The 14350-nt window shown below is 40.3% G+C and overlaps 1 protein-coding gene across 2 annotated transcripts; it reads right to left on the minus strand.

Moving 5' to 3' along the window:
* Window positions 1-211: 211 nt before the first annotated feature.
* LOC132993276 (intraflagellar transport protein 43 homolog A) lies at window positions 212-13433 on the minus strand. Of its 2 annotated transcripts, none has more exons than XM_061063021.1 (9): window positions 13083-13433; window positions 11960-12061; window positions 9285-9355; window positions 6617-6652; window positions 5766-5812; window positions 1766-1838; window positions 930-1005; window positions 761-823; window positions 212-502 (listed from the first exon to the last, which is right to left on the minus strand). In XM_061063021.1, exons 1-9 carry the CDS (start codon window positions 13116-13118, stop codon window positions 392-394), a joined length of 615 nt encoding a protein of 204 aa, XP_060919004.1. In that variant the 5' UTR covers window positions 13119-13433; the 3' UTR covers window positions 212-391. The 2 variants fall into 2 exon arrangements, with proteins under 2 accessions (XP_060919004.1, XP_060919003.1); XM_061063020.1 differs by having other exon boundaries at window positions 13074-13431.
* Between the last annotated feature and the right edge of the window lie 917 nt (window positions 13434-14350).

A 14350-nucleotide genomic window follows, 5' to 3' on the forward strand; every position in this document is an offset into this window, starting at 1 on the left:
TTTCAGCTTAGCTGATTATCAACCTTGGACTTGTACAAGGCTGTTGATAATGCTGGCAGTACAAGGAGGGCTTTTTTATTTATTTTTTCTTTATCTGTGACAGCTTCTTTTAGAGGAGCTTTCCACACAATATCAGTTTGCCTTTCAGCTGTTTTAAGTTCAGAACTCTCAAACAAAAGAGGGTAAAATACCACACACCTGAACAAAGAAACACTGTTCATCACACAGTGAATTTTATTTAGAAAATACAAGACACACTTTACATGATATAAATTCACGATAAGAAACAGTAATTAAGGATACTGTAACCAAAGTCACTGGCCATTCTGTTTTATGGACATTCACCAAGTTCCCACTGGAGTAATTTAAAGTCTCAGTCCAAAACTCCTCCTCATGTTACAGGCAACCCAGCCTGCTCCTCATTCTCTCCTTGATCCCATTCCATCAGCAGCTCTGAGGACACCTCTGTAAACAGATGATCCCAGTCCCAGCGCACATCATCCTGCAGAGCAAAAGAGACACAGAAGAGGGAGGGAAGAAGAATTAAAGAGGCAGAGGGAGACAGACCAAGAAAGAGAGCACAGGGAACAGAGGGAGTATTGAGAGCAGAATGGGGAAGGAGAGCAGAGGGTGTTAATGTACACATCATAAATCTTGATTACCTGGGAGACAGAGTGGCAACCTCCCCTGGTGCTCTAGAAACAGCTGGACAGGTCTTCTCTGGGAGCTCACAAGCTATATTTACTAAAAACTGACTCACCTCTTTCACCTCCTGCTCCGGCGCTAAAACCTTGGTGAGGAGCTTCAAGTCAATCTCTCCATCCTGAAGAAAGATAGCAGTAAAATTCAAAATTAAATGGACCACCTTGGTGAGGAAAGAGGCAGGAATATTAAAAAAAGGTATGTAAAAATGAATGTACTGGACTTACTAAGGTCTGGAACGCAGAGTAATACTTTAGATCGTTGTCCAGATCTCTGTAGGTCATTACTCGATTCACCTGGACACTGACAGGATGACAGAAAGGCAGAAATTGATTCTGAATCACTTGCAGATTAATATTTCAATTAAGGAACTTTGTCACATAAAAGAAGTAGCCAGCCTGACTGAGATACTTTCATGCAAACCAAGAATTAAAAAAATGGCTTTCCAGAAGTTTTAAATTGTGTGAAATGAAGATCCAAGACTTGAAGCAAAGACCACAGAGAGAAGGAGATGGTTGCCAAGTGGTAAACGCTTCAAATTGAAACCCAGCTGCTTATCTGTGGGTTAGAATTAAGTGGGGGGGGCTCTCAAAGTGGCCGGGGCCTAGCAGTGCATGCCAGTCCTACTTACTGCACATTACACGCTACATTGCCCCCGCAATGAGTTCAATGTGGATATTATCTTGCACAGAGAGCAAGCCCCAGCCTAATAACCTCCACCGCTGTCATAGCCTTGCTACATATTCGACACATGTCGGCGTGTCTCTCACTGCCCTGTAAATCAAAGGGCCCGGTTACACAGGACCCTGTAACAGAGCTGCATAAATCACATCCTACTGTTATTTCTCCATTTCAGCCCAATAAAGCAAGACACTCTGCAATGGCACCAGTGGAGGACAGGTAAGTATCAAAGTCACCTGAGAAGGCTACTGATCTAGTGTCCTGTGCACGGACATAGGTTAAATAGGTCAGGATAAGTGTGTGTGTGTGTGTGTGTGTGTGTGTGTGTGTTCTTCTAGTAATAAGAACGAACTAAAAGAGTTAAAAGCTTTCACTACTATACACTGGTGGAGCTGCAATTTGCATGGTGAGATCCTCTTCCTGCACTTCATCAAGGTCTGGAATCACTGGAATATCTGAAAAAAAAAAATAGAGAGAGACCAAAACATTAAACCAATAACATAATTTTTTATCAAAATCCAGATTGGTAGCCAAATGACAGGATCATTTATGAAAAATAAAGCAAACCTCCTGTGTCTGCTAGAAGTGCATATTTTTGTGTGAGTATGTGTGACCATGTCTGTGTTGCACTTCCTCCCTCCCTCTCTTCTGCTACATCCTCTTAAGAGCTGCCCTGTCACAATAGCCATGCGGCCATGAATATTCAGGAGGCAAGGCGGCAGCTCTTCCTGCTGTGAGAGGGGCGCTGGCCAGGGGCTCCCCATAAAGCACCCCCTGCTACCTTAGCATTTGGGCCCTGTCAGCGCCGCCCACCCCCAGGACCTGCAGTGGCCGGTAGGCCGACCTCCATGTCCACTCTGCCACTCCGACTGGGGCGGCATCCAGCCATGTGCAAGAGTATTTGCTTGTGGGCCCATCTGTGTGGGGTCGGAAGTCAAAGTGCGGCCTGGCAGGAGCTGCGGTGCCAGGAGCCGCCAACCCGCTGCTTTAACAGTGGGAACCCGCTTTAATTGGCAAAACACAACAGGACAGAGGATGGCTCCTCTCCCAAGAAGGACAGGGCAAATTTTCAATGTTTTCAGATAGACATTTTTTGGAGCAGGGTATAAGAGAGGCTGAATAAGCAACGCAGAGAGATTTGATGAAAATGAGCTGAATAGTTGAATTTGAATAGACACTTATTCAAATATATTTAAAGACTTTCACTTTTGGTCTGATGAAAGTTATCATCACAAGTGACAGAAACAAAAGAGGAATGAAGGATACAACTTCAAAGAGGAAGATAAATTATATAAGTTTTATCAACAGTTTGCTTTACTGGCTTCTCTTAAATGAAATGTGTAGCACTGGTTGTGATGTAGTTTCCCTGAACAATCTTTACTGTTTGTAAAACAGCCTGAGCATCCATAATAACTCTACAGCTGAGTACTGACAGAGAGAGGGAGAGAGGAACCGACAGACAAAGAGAGAAAAAAAGAGAGCTGGACTGCTTGTAGAGGGGTGTCAGTAATCTCTAACCACAGTACTGCACCCTGAGGGGAAAGTCAATAGAGGAGCTAAATAGAGGTGAAGAGATGGAAGTCTGCATCTGATGGGAGGAAATATCTTGGCATCTTTATCACCATTCCTTGAAAATTACTCCTGAGAATAAACCATAGTTAGGTAAGTACTAATCTTTGACGGAACAATACATTTTCTAAAGTTTAAAAGTTAAGGACTTTGACATGAAAAGAAAGTTATTTTGATTCTAAACATATTTTAGATGGACAAAAAACATCTGAATACAACTTGTTCAAAGGCTAACCCATCAACTTTCAGTAGATAACAAAAGCTCAGCCTCTGTTGATAACTTATTTCTTTCTCTTTTTTAATTAAACCAAATTAAAAATGCCACGCTCGTTTAGCCGCTGACAAGATTCATCTGTGTTTCTGATATCCAAATAAATGCGGGCGCTGGTATTTCATATTCATGAGGCCCCGGTGACACTTTGTCCTCTCATTTACAAAGCACAGCGTTCAGCAGAATCCGTCCCCCCTGGACCCCCAATCAAATTTAATGGTCTTAGTGCAATGACATCAAAAAGCCTTGCCATCCGGCTCTTTGCAAACAGATTCCTGGGGTTGTCTATCCGTCCACGCTCACCCTTTTTCATTTCAGCCAGTAATACACTATTAACACACTGCATGAGAGTTCAATGCGAAGCAGAGAGTCAAATGTTGTTTATATGCAAACTCTATTATTTAGTGAAGAAGAAACAACACTTTTAAATGAGCTTTAAATGCAACCCATTACTTGAGGTCAAGTGGGGCATCCAAGCCGCTGAAAACAAGCAAGTGTTTTCTTTTCACACAGAGGGCAGTTCCATCAGAAAACACTGTCTCTCCTCAGCCATACACACATCACCTACACTGACTTCCTTCCCTTGGCTGGACATGAATCAAGGTGGCTTTAGTCTGGAAGTGAGCAGGCCACGTGTATCCTTATTACACAGCCCCATCTAGCTTCCTCGCTGAAGCATGTAAATATCAAAAGTGGATAATTTGCTGTGAGCGTGGACATACTCCCGGCAGGCACCTGCCAGTCAGCGACTTTAGGGAACAGGGCGTCTCTCCACATCACTTCAATAATCTGCGTGGGGTCCGGTCAAATGATTACCTTAGCACAGAATCGATTTGAATGGCTTGTGGGATAATATTCAAAACATCACCAGCTACAGAATAAGACATGTAACAGATGAGTGTGTTTGCGATACTGGTGCTATTTTAAGTGAGCAGCCAGGAGGCTGTGGGGGCAGCTAATGGGAAGATGGGAGCAGGGGACTGGGTGAGCCCCCTCTCTCTCTCTTTTTCTCTCTGTGCTTGTAGCCAGTGGACATAAGGGATAAGGGTAGGGGACATAATCAAGATCGCAGGGGCTATCTCACTAACCCTCAGCACTGTAATTTCCACTGCCCCTGCCTCGGGCTCTGTATTAAGAGGTCTCCCTCCACAGAGTAATAATCTTTCCGGCGGCATTAACTGCGAGAGAACCAAACCTCTGGATTCTTCATTCAACTGGCCATATGAGCCAGTGCATGCTACACAGCGACAGGCAACATGTCTGTGTGCAGGTGAACATAATTGTAACGGAGACACACACAACACAGATAAATGGATTTGACAGTACCTTAAACTGAACAATTCATTCTAATTAATCAACAGATTTTATTTTATTGAAAGTCATAAAAATACAATGATACCTTTTCTTTTTAAATGATATTTTCCCATTTCAACAGAAATCACCGGCAAAGCCGACTTTAAATACAGAAAGAAATGTTAATGTTGCTGGTAACCACGGCAACATTTCAGCAACAAGAACTGACTGATACGTCATTTTTATTTCTAACTTGTAACATGTACTTAAACTATATCTCCCTCAAATTATAATTTGACAGTATTAAAATAGTTCACATAGAGTTCTTATAAGAAAATTAAGAATAATAAGTTACATAAAAAAAATAAAACATTCAAATTCATGGGTAGTAATACATCATGTAGGTTTATTTTGAGTTGTAATTATCTTCATTTATCCTCTTGCTATTCCTATGCTAAAATTCTGAAAAAAAAATAACAGGAGCACATATTTTTAAAGTCAAGTTAAGATAAGCTAAAATAAGTATGCAAACGGTTTGATTAATACAGCATTTGTTCATTTGTTCACAATCAGAATTCTTTAATACTACCTGAGGTGCTGATGTGTAGAAGTCTTTCAGTGTTGTCGAATGAGCGTTTTATGCTTCTAAACTATCTTTACTGAGGCAGTTTGACCCTATTTCCCCAGCTGCCTGCTGCTGCAAAATAGAACAATTATTCTAGGCAGCGTTTACCTTAGATTTCCCCCCCATAAGTCCTGACATTGTTTGTGGTGTGCAGAGTTGGGCCCTCAGGTGATGCAGTTAAAGCTACATCTGTATTCAACAGCACCTGTCTGACTCCCTGTGAGAGTGTGTATATGTGTGTGTGTGTGTGTGTGTGTATGTGTTTGACTAACTGTGACAATTTGGGTGGTGACGGAACACTTAAATCGTGCCATACACTTCTCATTTCACTAAAGACCTTGCCTTAATTAATGAGCATATTCAATGTCATTTGCAGAAAAAGGGCCTTGTTAAATGGTGTCACACACTGGTCAAAAGGAAGAGCACTGGTCAAAGGCAGAGCTCGAACACATGAATCTATAAAAGGTTCAAGGAGAAATATGGTGTGAGCATCAGTGGAAAGTGATGAGCTGACTGCCTGCTTATCTGCTCTACTTCCACAGGATAAATGTGGCGGGGAGGCACCGGAGGGCTCTCTGCCCATGAGGTGAGACACAGAGTTGGGGATAGTCGGGTGACTCTTACCTCCTTCATCATCTGATCCCTGGGGTGTTTGTGGTCGAAGGCGGCGGCTGTAGAAACAGGAAGTGAGAGAGGATGAATTATTTAATACATTCAAAATGTAGCTCAATAATGAGGTCATCATAGGGAGTGAGTGAGGTTGCTACTTTGCCTCGAGAATTTTCTCGTTTTGTGTCTTGTCTCTGTGATAGTTAGGATACTTGCTTGCTCAGTCTGAACAGGTTCCTCAGACGGGGCTACGGGACATTGTTGAGCTGTATGGGTCTCCAGCCCAGCGGCCTTAGACAAGATCACCTCTGTGTTTTGTTTTTTTTTGTTTGTTTTTATATTCCCAGCTGGAGAAGCAGTCTGAATAAGTTTAACTAAGACAAGGTAGTTGTGACAGAAGCAAAAGATAAGGGACTTCTGAAGGGGCACAACTTTGGACACAAAGTCAGTGGCTCACTATACGGCCACTCAGGCACCAGACCCCGACTGCGATGATGAGTAAAACACAGACAACTGCGTCCTCTACCTGCCTCTCCTCGTGATGTCTTTCTATTCTCAGAGTGATGTGGGGGCAAGGGGAAAAAACTGGAATAACAGGAAAACTTGGCTCCCAATAGCAATAAAAGTGATGACAACTCAGTCACACTGTTTTTTAATCATGTTAAGTGATTGTTCTTGGAAGGCAAGGATTAGCTGCAACCAAGGACAATCGGAAAGCACAGCGCTATTTCCACTTTACTGCAAAAGGAACAAACATTTTAACTAAACTATTTTTATACAAGCATGCAAAAATATAACTGTCGTTGCATACTATTCACAACTGCAAGAATACAAAGACGTATAGACGTGAAGTCAAGTGAACGTACTCTTCAAGGTCTTCAGCTGCAGGCCTCCTCGATGATCTATAAGGGAACAGAAAAAGTTCAATATCAAACTGAGACTGCAGTATTCAGTCCTTCAATATACCATACATGAAAGCACAGTACTCAATTATACATATATAATTTTGTATTCCAGGCACAGAGGTATTTTGATGAATACCTCCTCCTCCTCCTCTATATCTAATGATAGTCATTCTGCTACATCAGACAAATTGGGGTCTACAATGGTTGTTTCTTCACTCCTCTCTGTTTTCTCAGCCTCGTCTCCTGCTGGATCATGCAGCTATTTTCAGACTTTTCTCATTTACACAGCTCAGCTTGAGCAGAGCATGCCAGACACCAAAATACTGTGTTTGACACGTCTCTGCCTCAGCACAGTATTTTTAGCATTCAGTGTCTGTTTCAGGAAAGGTAGTAATAACACCTGACATCAGGGGAAAAATAAAACACATTACCACATCATTATATGAGTATTAAGTATTTATCCAGATCAATAACCATATAATATGAGTAAGGGAAAAAAGCACAATACACTTTAAAATGTTTGAATAAATAACCTTCTGAAAAGTGTATAAAGGTTCTATCTTTTTTCAGAACGCAAAAAGGTTTTACAACTTCTCCTGGTTAAGTAGTGCCCCCTACTGGTGTAAAAATGGAGAGATCCAGCATTGCAACACTCTTTTCTTGCTGTCATTTTCATTTTATCCTGCCAATTATTAAGACATAGAACCTGCCAAGTACATTTATATATAATAGGTTAATTTTGTATGATCATACAGTTCAACATAAAAATGAGAAAAATTATATATATATATATATATATATGTATATATATATATTTCCAAACCAATGCACATCAGGGCATTCTTGTCATACTGTACAAGGCAATACAGGGGAAAAAAAACAAGAAATTTTTGAAGACTTTGTGATGTCATTATTTTTTCTCACAACACAATTAAGTAGGAATTGCCATAAAGTAAATTCAAGCTCCTTTATCCAAAGTTATACCTGTACACCAACCAAAAACCACTACCTTATTTCTGATGAGGTTGTGGTTACCTTTTGTTTCTTCCTTTTTTCTGGTCATAGATTTGCTGAAGATTGTGCTACAAAGTCTATTAAGCCCTATGTTATTGTTGTTACATTGTTGTTGAATTTTTATCCAGGACTTTAGGCCATCAAGGCTCAAATGACTTCATTATCAGTGCAAGCAATAGAACAATTTGGACGGGAAAACGTAATCCAGTCCAAAAGAAAAGCAGGAAAAAAAATCCTTAGAGAAATGCCCTTTTGAGTACACGGGTAAATCTGAATATAATCATCACATTAACTGTCATTAATCTAAATACATGCAGACATTTAAGTTAAGATGTATTTGTTATGTGCAACAGAAAAGGGGGGAAGCTTATCAATTGATTGGTCTATTTCAAGGAGGAGAGAATGATATAAAAATACAATTAACTGACAGCCAAAAATGTTTACTCCTGTATTTTCTGTCTTAACCACAAATGACCTAAAAGGTGCCAGAGTACAACCAAGCAGGACGGAGAGGAGCTGAGAGAGCCTACCTGCCTGCCCTTGGACTGTGTCCTGTCTGGTGGGTGGGGGTGGCGACACTTAAGACACATTACAGACCCCTTGATTAAGACTCATGTAAGGCAAAGCGATAGACATGGTAAAACTGTCTGGAAAAAGTTGTTAGGGATAAAATATATTGTGACAACCTGGTTTCAAAGGTTCATCAATAAACTGACAGATCATTTAGTGTCAATTAGAAGTGATAGATCGACAAATCCCGGGATTTCTGCGCTGGGATTAGTGGGAGGAGGGCGGCGGTGATTGAGCATGAGGGGTGACATTGAAGGGAAAAGTCCTTGCCGATTCCAGGGGGGACCATTACTTACTTTGTTTTAGAGAGGATCAATGCGCGTGCAAACCCCTTTTACACCTCCTGTATTTCAATCGCTTTGAGACTGGGAATCAAGCTGGTTCGCAAAAGCAGAAAAGCGACACACTGACCTTCTGTGAGAAAGGAACGATCTATTGAGTTTGCTGTTTTCCCTACTTGCACTAACGGTGCAGTAAACTACACAAATAAGCACAATTGACTCAGCCTGTTCACTTCAACGAAGCTCCTATAAAGAAGTGGCAGATGGAAGAGAAAACAAGAGAGGTTGTTCCAGAGTACAATAAAGTCTTATGCTGATGCATACATGTAAAGCATTTAGATTTGGAAACAGTTATTTGTAGAGGCAAGCTTTGGCCAAACACTTTCCATCTGTTCCAAATATTTTATAAATTCTCCATGTTGTGCTCCCTGTGTAAAGAGCAGAGTGCGGTGGTAAGGGTTGATTAAGTGGCTTGTACCCCTGTGATGAAGTGGCTAGCTGACTAACAGTGCCCTCCTGTGGCTGATGCATTAACCATGTCAATTACCGCCTTGCTCACAGATGAAGATGAATGGAGAGTTGCCTGCTCGGACAGGCTCCCTCTAACCTTGTTGATACACAGCCGTAGTGCCAAATATGCACTGATAAATAAGCTCATTCAACAGCATGAGAGTTCATTAATAACATATAACTCGAGACCACGGCTCACAGCCGTCGCCTTCAGTGCAGCCACTGGAGGCGGAAGGAAAGGTGAGGATACGTACTTGGCAGAACCAGATCCAGAGCTTTCTTCTGCCCAGCCGCCCTGACGCCGGGCTGGTTTCGGGGGAGGGCCCTGAAAGAAGAGATGACTATGATTGTAAACAGCTTCTTCAAATGATTACTCAGTTACATATAAAAAAAAAAAAATCAGATTGTTAAGCATTCTATGAGTTATCAGGCTATAATTTTGGAAATAAAGCACAAAAATACCATGTTTTTATAAGATATGGCTGAAAGGTTTGTTAAGTTTACAAGTTTTATGTGTAACAATTTGCCTGTATTGTGTAAAATATAAAGGTAGAGTCTAGACCTCAAAAACCTAAAAAGAAAGTTAAAGTGAAAATGAAGAAGTAGTTGACTCTCTTTCCAATGGTCAGAAAATAAATACATCCCTAAACTTGCCATAATAGTAATGTAAAGGTAATATAACAAGTATAATTGTCCCGCTAATTCTGCAGGGACAATTCTATCTGAAGTTCAACTCTGAGCCTATACTCCAATCAACAAGCTACCAAAAAGCTCCTGAACAATGAACAATATGTCTGGTCTATGCAGCGGAGTCATCCATATGCACTGCACTCCATTGTTTTGTTTATTTTACCTTTCAATACTATCAATTTCCTTTCAGCTGAACATATGCAGCAGAGTGTGGGAACTGCCAGGACTCGTGAGTCCATACCGAAAATAGATCCCCAGGAAAAAAATGACCCTCTCCCTCTCATTCTTTGATTCTGAAAATAGTAAACTGAGTATGCATTTCGATCCTGAGACCGGGACCCTGAGAGCAGCACTTGAATGAATTGAATTCCTCAAGGCACACGAGCATGAGCACTAGACAAATGAATTAGGAGGGGGGGGGGGGGGAAAGGCACAACATTTCTCATTACTAACTTGGGTCTGCAGAGGACAAAGTGCTCGTGAAGAATTTCCTTCGTTTATGATGGAAGAGGAAATAATCTTTCATGGCTGGTTCCTTCAGCAAAGCCATTTATAAATCTGAATGTCACCATTAAGCAGGCCAGAGGGAGGGGGAGCCACTCTGCTCTGTTGTATATTACCATTAATCGAGAGAGCTGAGGCTGAACTGGCTCCCTCAACTTTATGTAATTAGTAACTGTCTCTTTATTTACAACAAGGGGGATTATAATAATGACAATTGAGTCCTTTTCAGCAACATTACAAAAATTCCTTCAAGTGATGTGAAATCCCTCTGCAGTTAGTGTTTGGTATTTCTGACACATGAGAAAAGAAAATAAGGTCCAGTGTCCTTGAGCGTTAAACATTCTTCTCCTGATAGTTATTTCATTCTACAAAATTGTAGAGGAACATGAATATCACGGGAAACAAAATACACTTGAGCCTCCACTTCTTCATGACCAAATATGACTTTCACAGTTGTAGTAAAATGTTTATGTCTGTTAAGGTAATTAGATCAGCCCTCTCGCTTTCTAATTTAGGATTCTCTGATAGTCCCTAGGGCAACAAAACTTGTGGTGGCCCAACCCTATGAGCCTATAAAAGATATTAAAGTCTTTGTTTAAAAGGATTTCAGGAATGTGACCAATCAGTTGGGTATTTTAGGCCAAAGAGGCAAGGGTTGATAAACTAAGACTGCAAATAAACCCACCCAGTCGCACAACACTCTGAAAAAATGTATTGCATGTGCACAGCAGGTCAGAGAGGGCGCGAGAATGCTGGTTCATACATTGGGAAGTTTACCTAATTTGGGAAAAGTAGCCTAAAGCAAAAGAATAGCTTGCATTTTTTTTGCTTTTGGAATGTTGGATCGTTTATGGTTTGTCAATCAAGGATATGTGACTGATTCCATAAATGCCAAAGATAGTGAAGTGCAATTATTTGTTCTATTTGAAAGATGACCTCTAATTTGACCTCGCTCATATATTTTGTGCACTATATTCAATCCAAAGTTAGAAACACTTACTCAAATTTGTTTTAGGAGGTAAGGATCACTGAGAAAACATCATGGCAACATCTCTGTTAAGACTTAACATGATTCCAAAATAAGGACAGAATTTATGAAAGTTGTTGAAAATGTTATAGAGACATCAGTGATGTATGTTGCTTATTTTAAAAAAAATAAGTTTTTTAAGAGATCAACTGTAGTGTTGTGTGATTGTAAAGTATAAAAGAGTTTTAGAACTTTTATGAAGGAACACTTCAAAACATCCCATGCAAGCACATGAAATCCAATGCACACAGTACAATAATGAAGAGCGGTCACAGTTTTAGAACAATGACTGATTATGCTGTAAAACACACTAACATAATATATAATAACTCAAAGTCACTACCTAAATAATCAGTCAATTAAAACTTAGAATCATGTGTATCAAGATGGTGTTGGTGTGTGAGCTACAACATGAGAGCTGCTGAATCTTAACAGGCCTTGATATTTACTTCAACCAGACAAACTCAGGCAAAAGTCTGGCAACTTGTATTAACAGAGCAGTTGTTTTTTTTATCAATAAAAACATAATGTCTGAAACATGAGCAGCAGAAGCCATGCAAAGTCATCTGAGCATTTTTCATGCTACCTACCTCGTTGTCATCCTGTGATTCATGTATTAGGAAAAAAAATGTATATTGATGAAGCTTATTGAAAGAGTAAATTATAACATGTAACTAACAATCAACTGTCTTTGTTATGATCACATACTTCTCCCATTGCAGCTGAGGTGGAGGACTTCCTTACATATCTGGAATCTTCAAACGATGACTGGTCTGCTGCCAGGCGTGCTCTTCGTCCAGACTTAACGACCTAAGAAATGTTCAGGATTAAAAAATGGAAAATTGATTCTGGTACCCTAAAGTCAGAAGCTGGCATTTCCAACAACTGTCAAGGACTTTGTGGGTTTGCTTTGCTTGGACTGTGTCATCTGATGAGATGAAAACATGTTGTCTTAAGATACACATTATAGTAGCAATTGACTCTACCACTGATTAAGGCCAGGGCAGGCAGCACAAGAAAACATTGAATCCTCAGCAGACCTTCTACTCTATACCTTTGAAAAAAATACACATTTGGTTACTTCTATGTCAACACAGATGAAGTAATATTTCTTTGTCATCGATGAGAACCGTAGTTGGTTTTAGTAAATTTCTTCTTAGGTCATGAAATAGTTTTCTTTGCAAGTAGTTTCCAACACTACACTATCCTCTGTAAAGCACTTTGGTCAACATTATTTAAATGTGCACCAGAAATAACGTTTTATGACAATAAAGGGAACGAACTTCCACTAATCCCACGAATAGGGGAGCGAATGTACCCTCAAGTTTCCTAGCAATTAAAGCATGCCATTGCATAAGTCGAGAGTAAAAATACATCATTAGAAAGTCGTTATTTTTAAGAGAAAATACATGATGGCATGTATACAGTAAATGTGAAATGTTATGGGCGTTTTATATAAGTTTTTGATCTCGAAGAGCGAAAACAAATGTGGTCCTAACAGATTACACATCAAAACATTGATATGTACATGTCGAGAAGTAGCTAGACACACTAGCTAGACGACAAGTAGACACACTTTTCTACTTCTGTAACTCAAATCAATGTCCCATTGCTAGTAACGGACAGGTTAAACAGCTATCCTAACTACTCACTGGCTAAAAAAGTACGTTTATGTTAACTTAATAGCTTAGCGGCTACCATTAGCTGCACTTCGTCGGAACGTATTCTTACTTAATATAATGAGCAGCACAACAAACATACGTTCCCCGTGCACTTGCTGCATTGCACACTGCATTTTCTGCGATTTGAACAAGTCACGTACGTTTCTTACCGACCCCGCATCTCTAAACTGAAAGTTATCGTCCATTTCTCGTGCTACGTGCTAGCACAAGGACAACGCCATTCTGGATATCACCAAGCGTCACTTGGCAACGCTCTCCATGGTAACGCCAATCAGAAGCATTAACAGTAGGAACGTCATGCCATGGAACATGTATGTCCCAGTCCACGTCGGGTAAATACAAATCTACAGAGGATGATTAAGTGTAATACACATTGACACCAGTTAACGTTAGTGTTGCTGGAAACTTTTGACAGTGTTAATGATTATAAATGCCAAAGTTTAACTGCGGTGAAGTTAGTTTTAAGTCGGATATTCGACAGACATTCACGCTGGAGCCAGCTACGTAAACCTCTCACTCGGTAACATCCTCTCCCGGAGCCCTAGCCGACAGAGACCGACTTTAGGGACCATCAACAAATTACTGTTTCATAGGGGCAAAATCCATATTTTAATCATTTTTCTTCAATAACTTCCATGTTTTATGACCGACTGTCCTCAAATCAATATGTATAACTAATACTCTCTTGGAGGAATAAGACACACCAACTTTTGTGAGATATTAGTGGTTTTGTCTTTTTTTTAATTAATATTTAACTATTAATAAATCAATATTTTCATAATTTTTCAATAAAAAAAAGATAAAACCAAAAATATTGGACAAAAGTTGGTGTCCAACTAGGCTACATCTGAAAGCTCATGCCTACAGTTGCATTAAAAGGGTGGGCCAAATACTCTCTCAGAACTGGGTCAGTAAAAGATGAGCTCGGGCACTTGGGGATAGTGAAAAATGATGTAATCTAAACAATTCGAGTCAGAGTTTGCCTTTTACCAAACAAACAGCATCTTTCCCACAACTCCCTCATCCTTAATCAACTAAAGGGCCCCTCACATTATCTCATCTGCTGCACTGGCCTACCACTGTCACTATGCACAGACAGCTGCAGCAGGGCAAGAAAGGAATGGGAAGGAAAATGTGACCTGACGTTTTCCACGATGCCCACTAGATGTCGCTGCTGCACGTATTTATGATATGAGGAGAAAGTGAACGGTAGCATCCGCTAGGGGACCACAGCAGCTGACTGGGCTCCCAGTGCACCTTCAGGAACTCCTTTGTTAACTTTGGCCTTCCATTTGCATTTGATTTTCCTCCAAGATTTTGTCTTGGATTTGGTCAATATTGTCTTCATACTGTTGATTTTTTTGTCTTACAAAAAAACGTATGACCATTTCCAGTCTGTCATGGTCCTTAAATGATT

Source organism: Labrus mixtus, chromosome 18 (genome assembly GCF_963584025.1).
Source record: "Labrus mixtus chromosome 18, fLabMix1.1, whole genome shotgun sequence".
Taxonomy (NCBI): Eukaryota; Metazoa; Chordata; class Actinopteri; order Labriformes; family Labridae; genus Labrus; species Labrus mixtus.

Bases quoted from the DNA above. Each gene is read 5' to 3' on its own strand.
- LOC132993276 (XM_061063020.1), bottom strand. From the start codon at position 13,118: ATGGACGATAACTTTCAGTTTAGAGATGCGGGGTCGGTAAGAAAC. The intron at 5,813-6,616 runs GTACGTTCACTT...CTGTTTCTACAG, and splicing joins GCAGCTGAAGACCTTGAAGA to CCGCCGCCTTCGACCACAAA. The intron at 503-760 runs GTGAGTCAGTTT...TTTGCTCTGCAG, and splicing joins CGGAGCAGGAGGTGAAAGAG to GATGATGTGCGCTGGGACTG.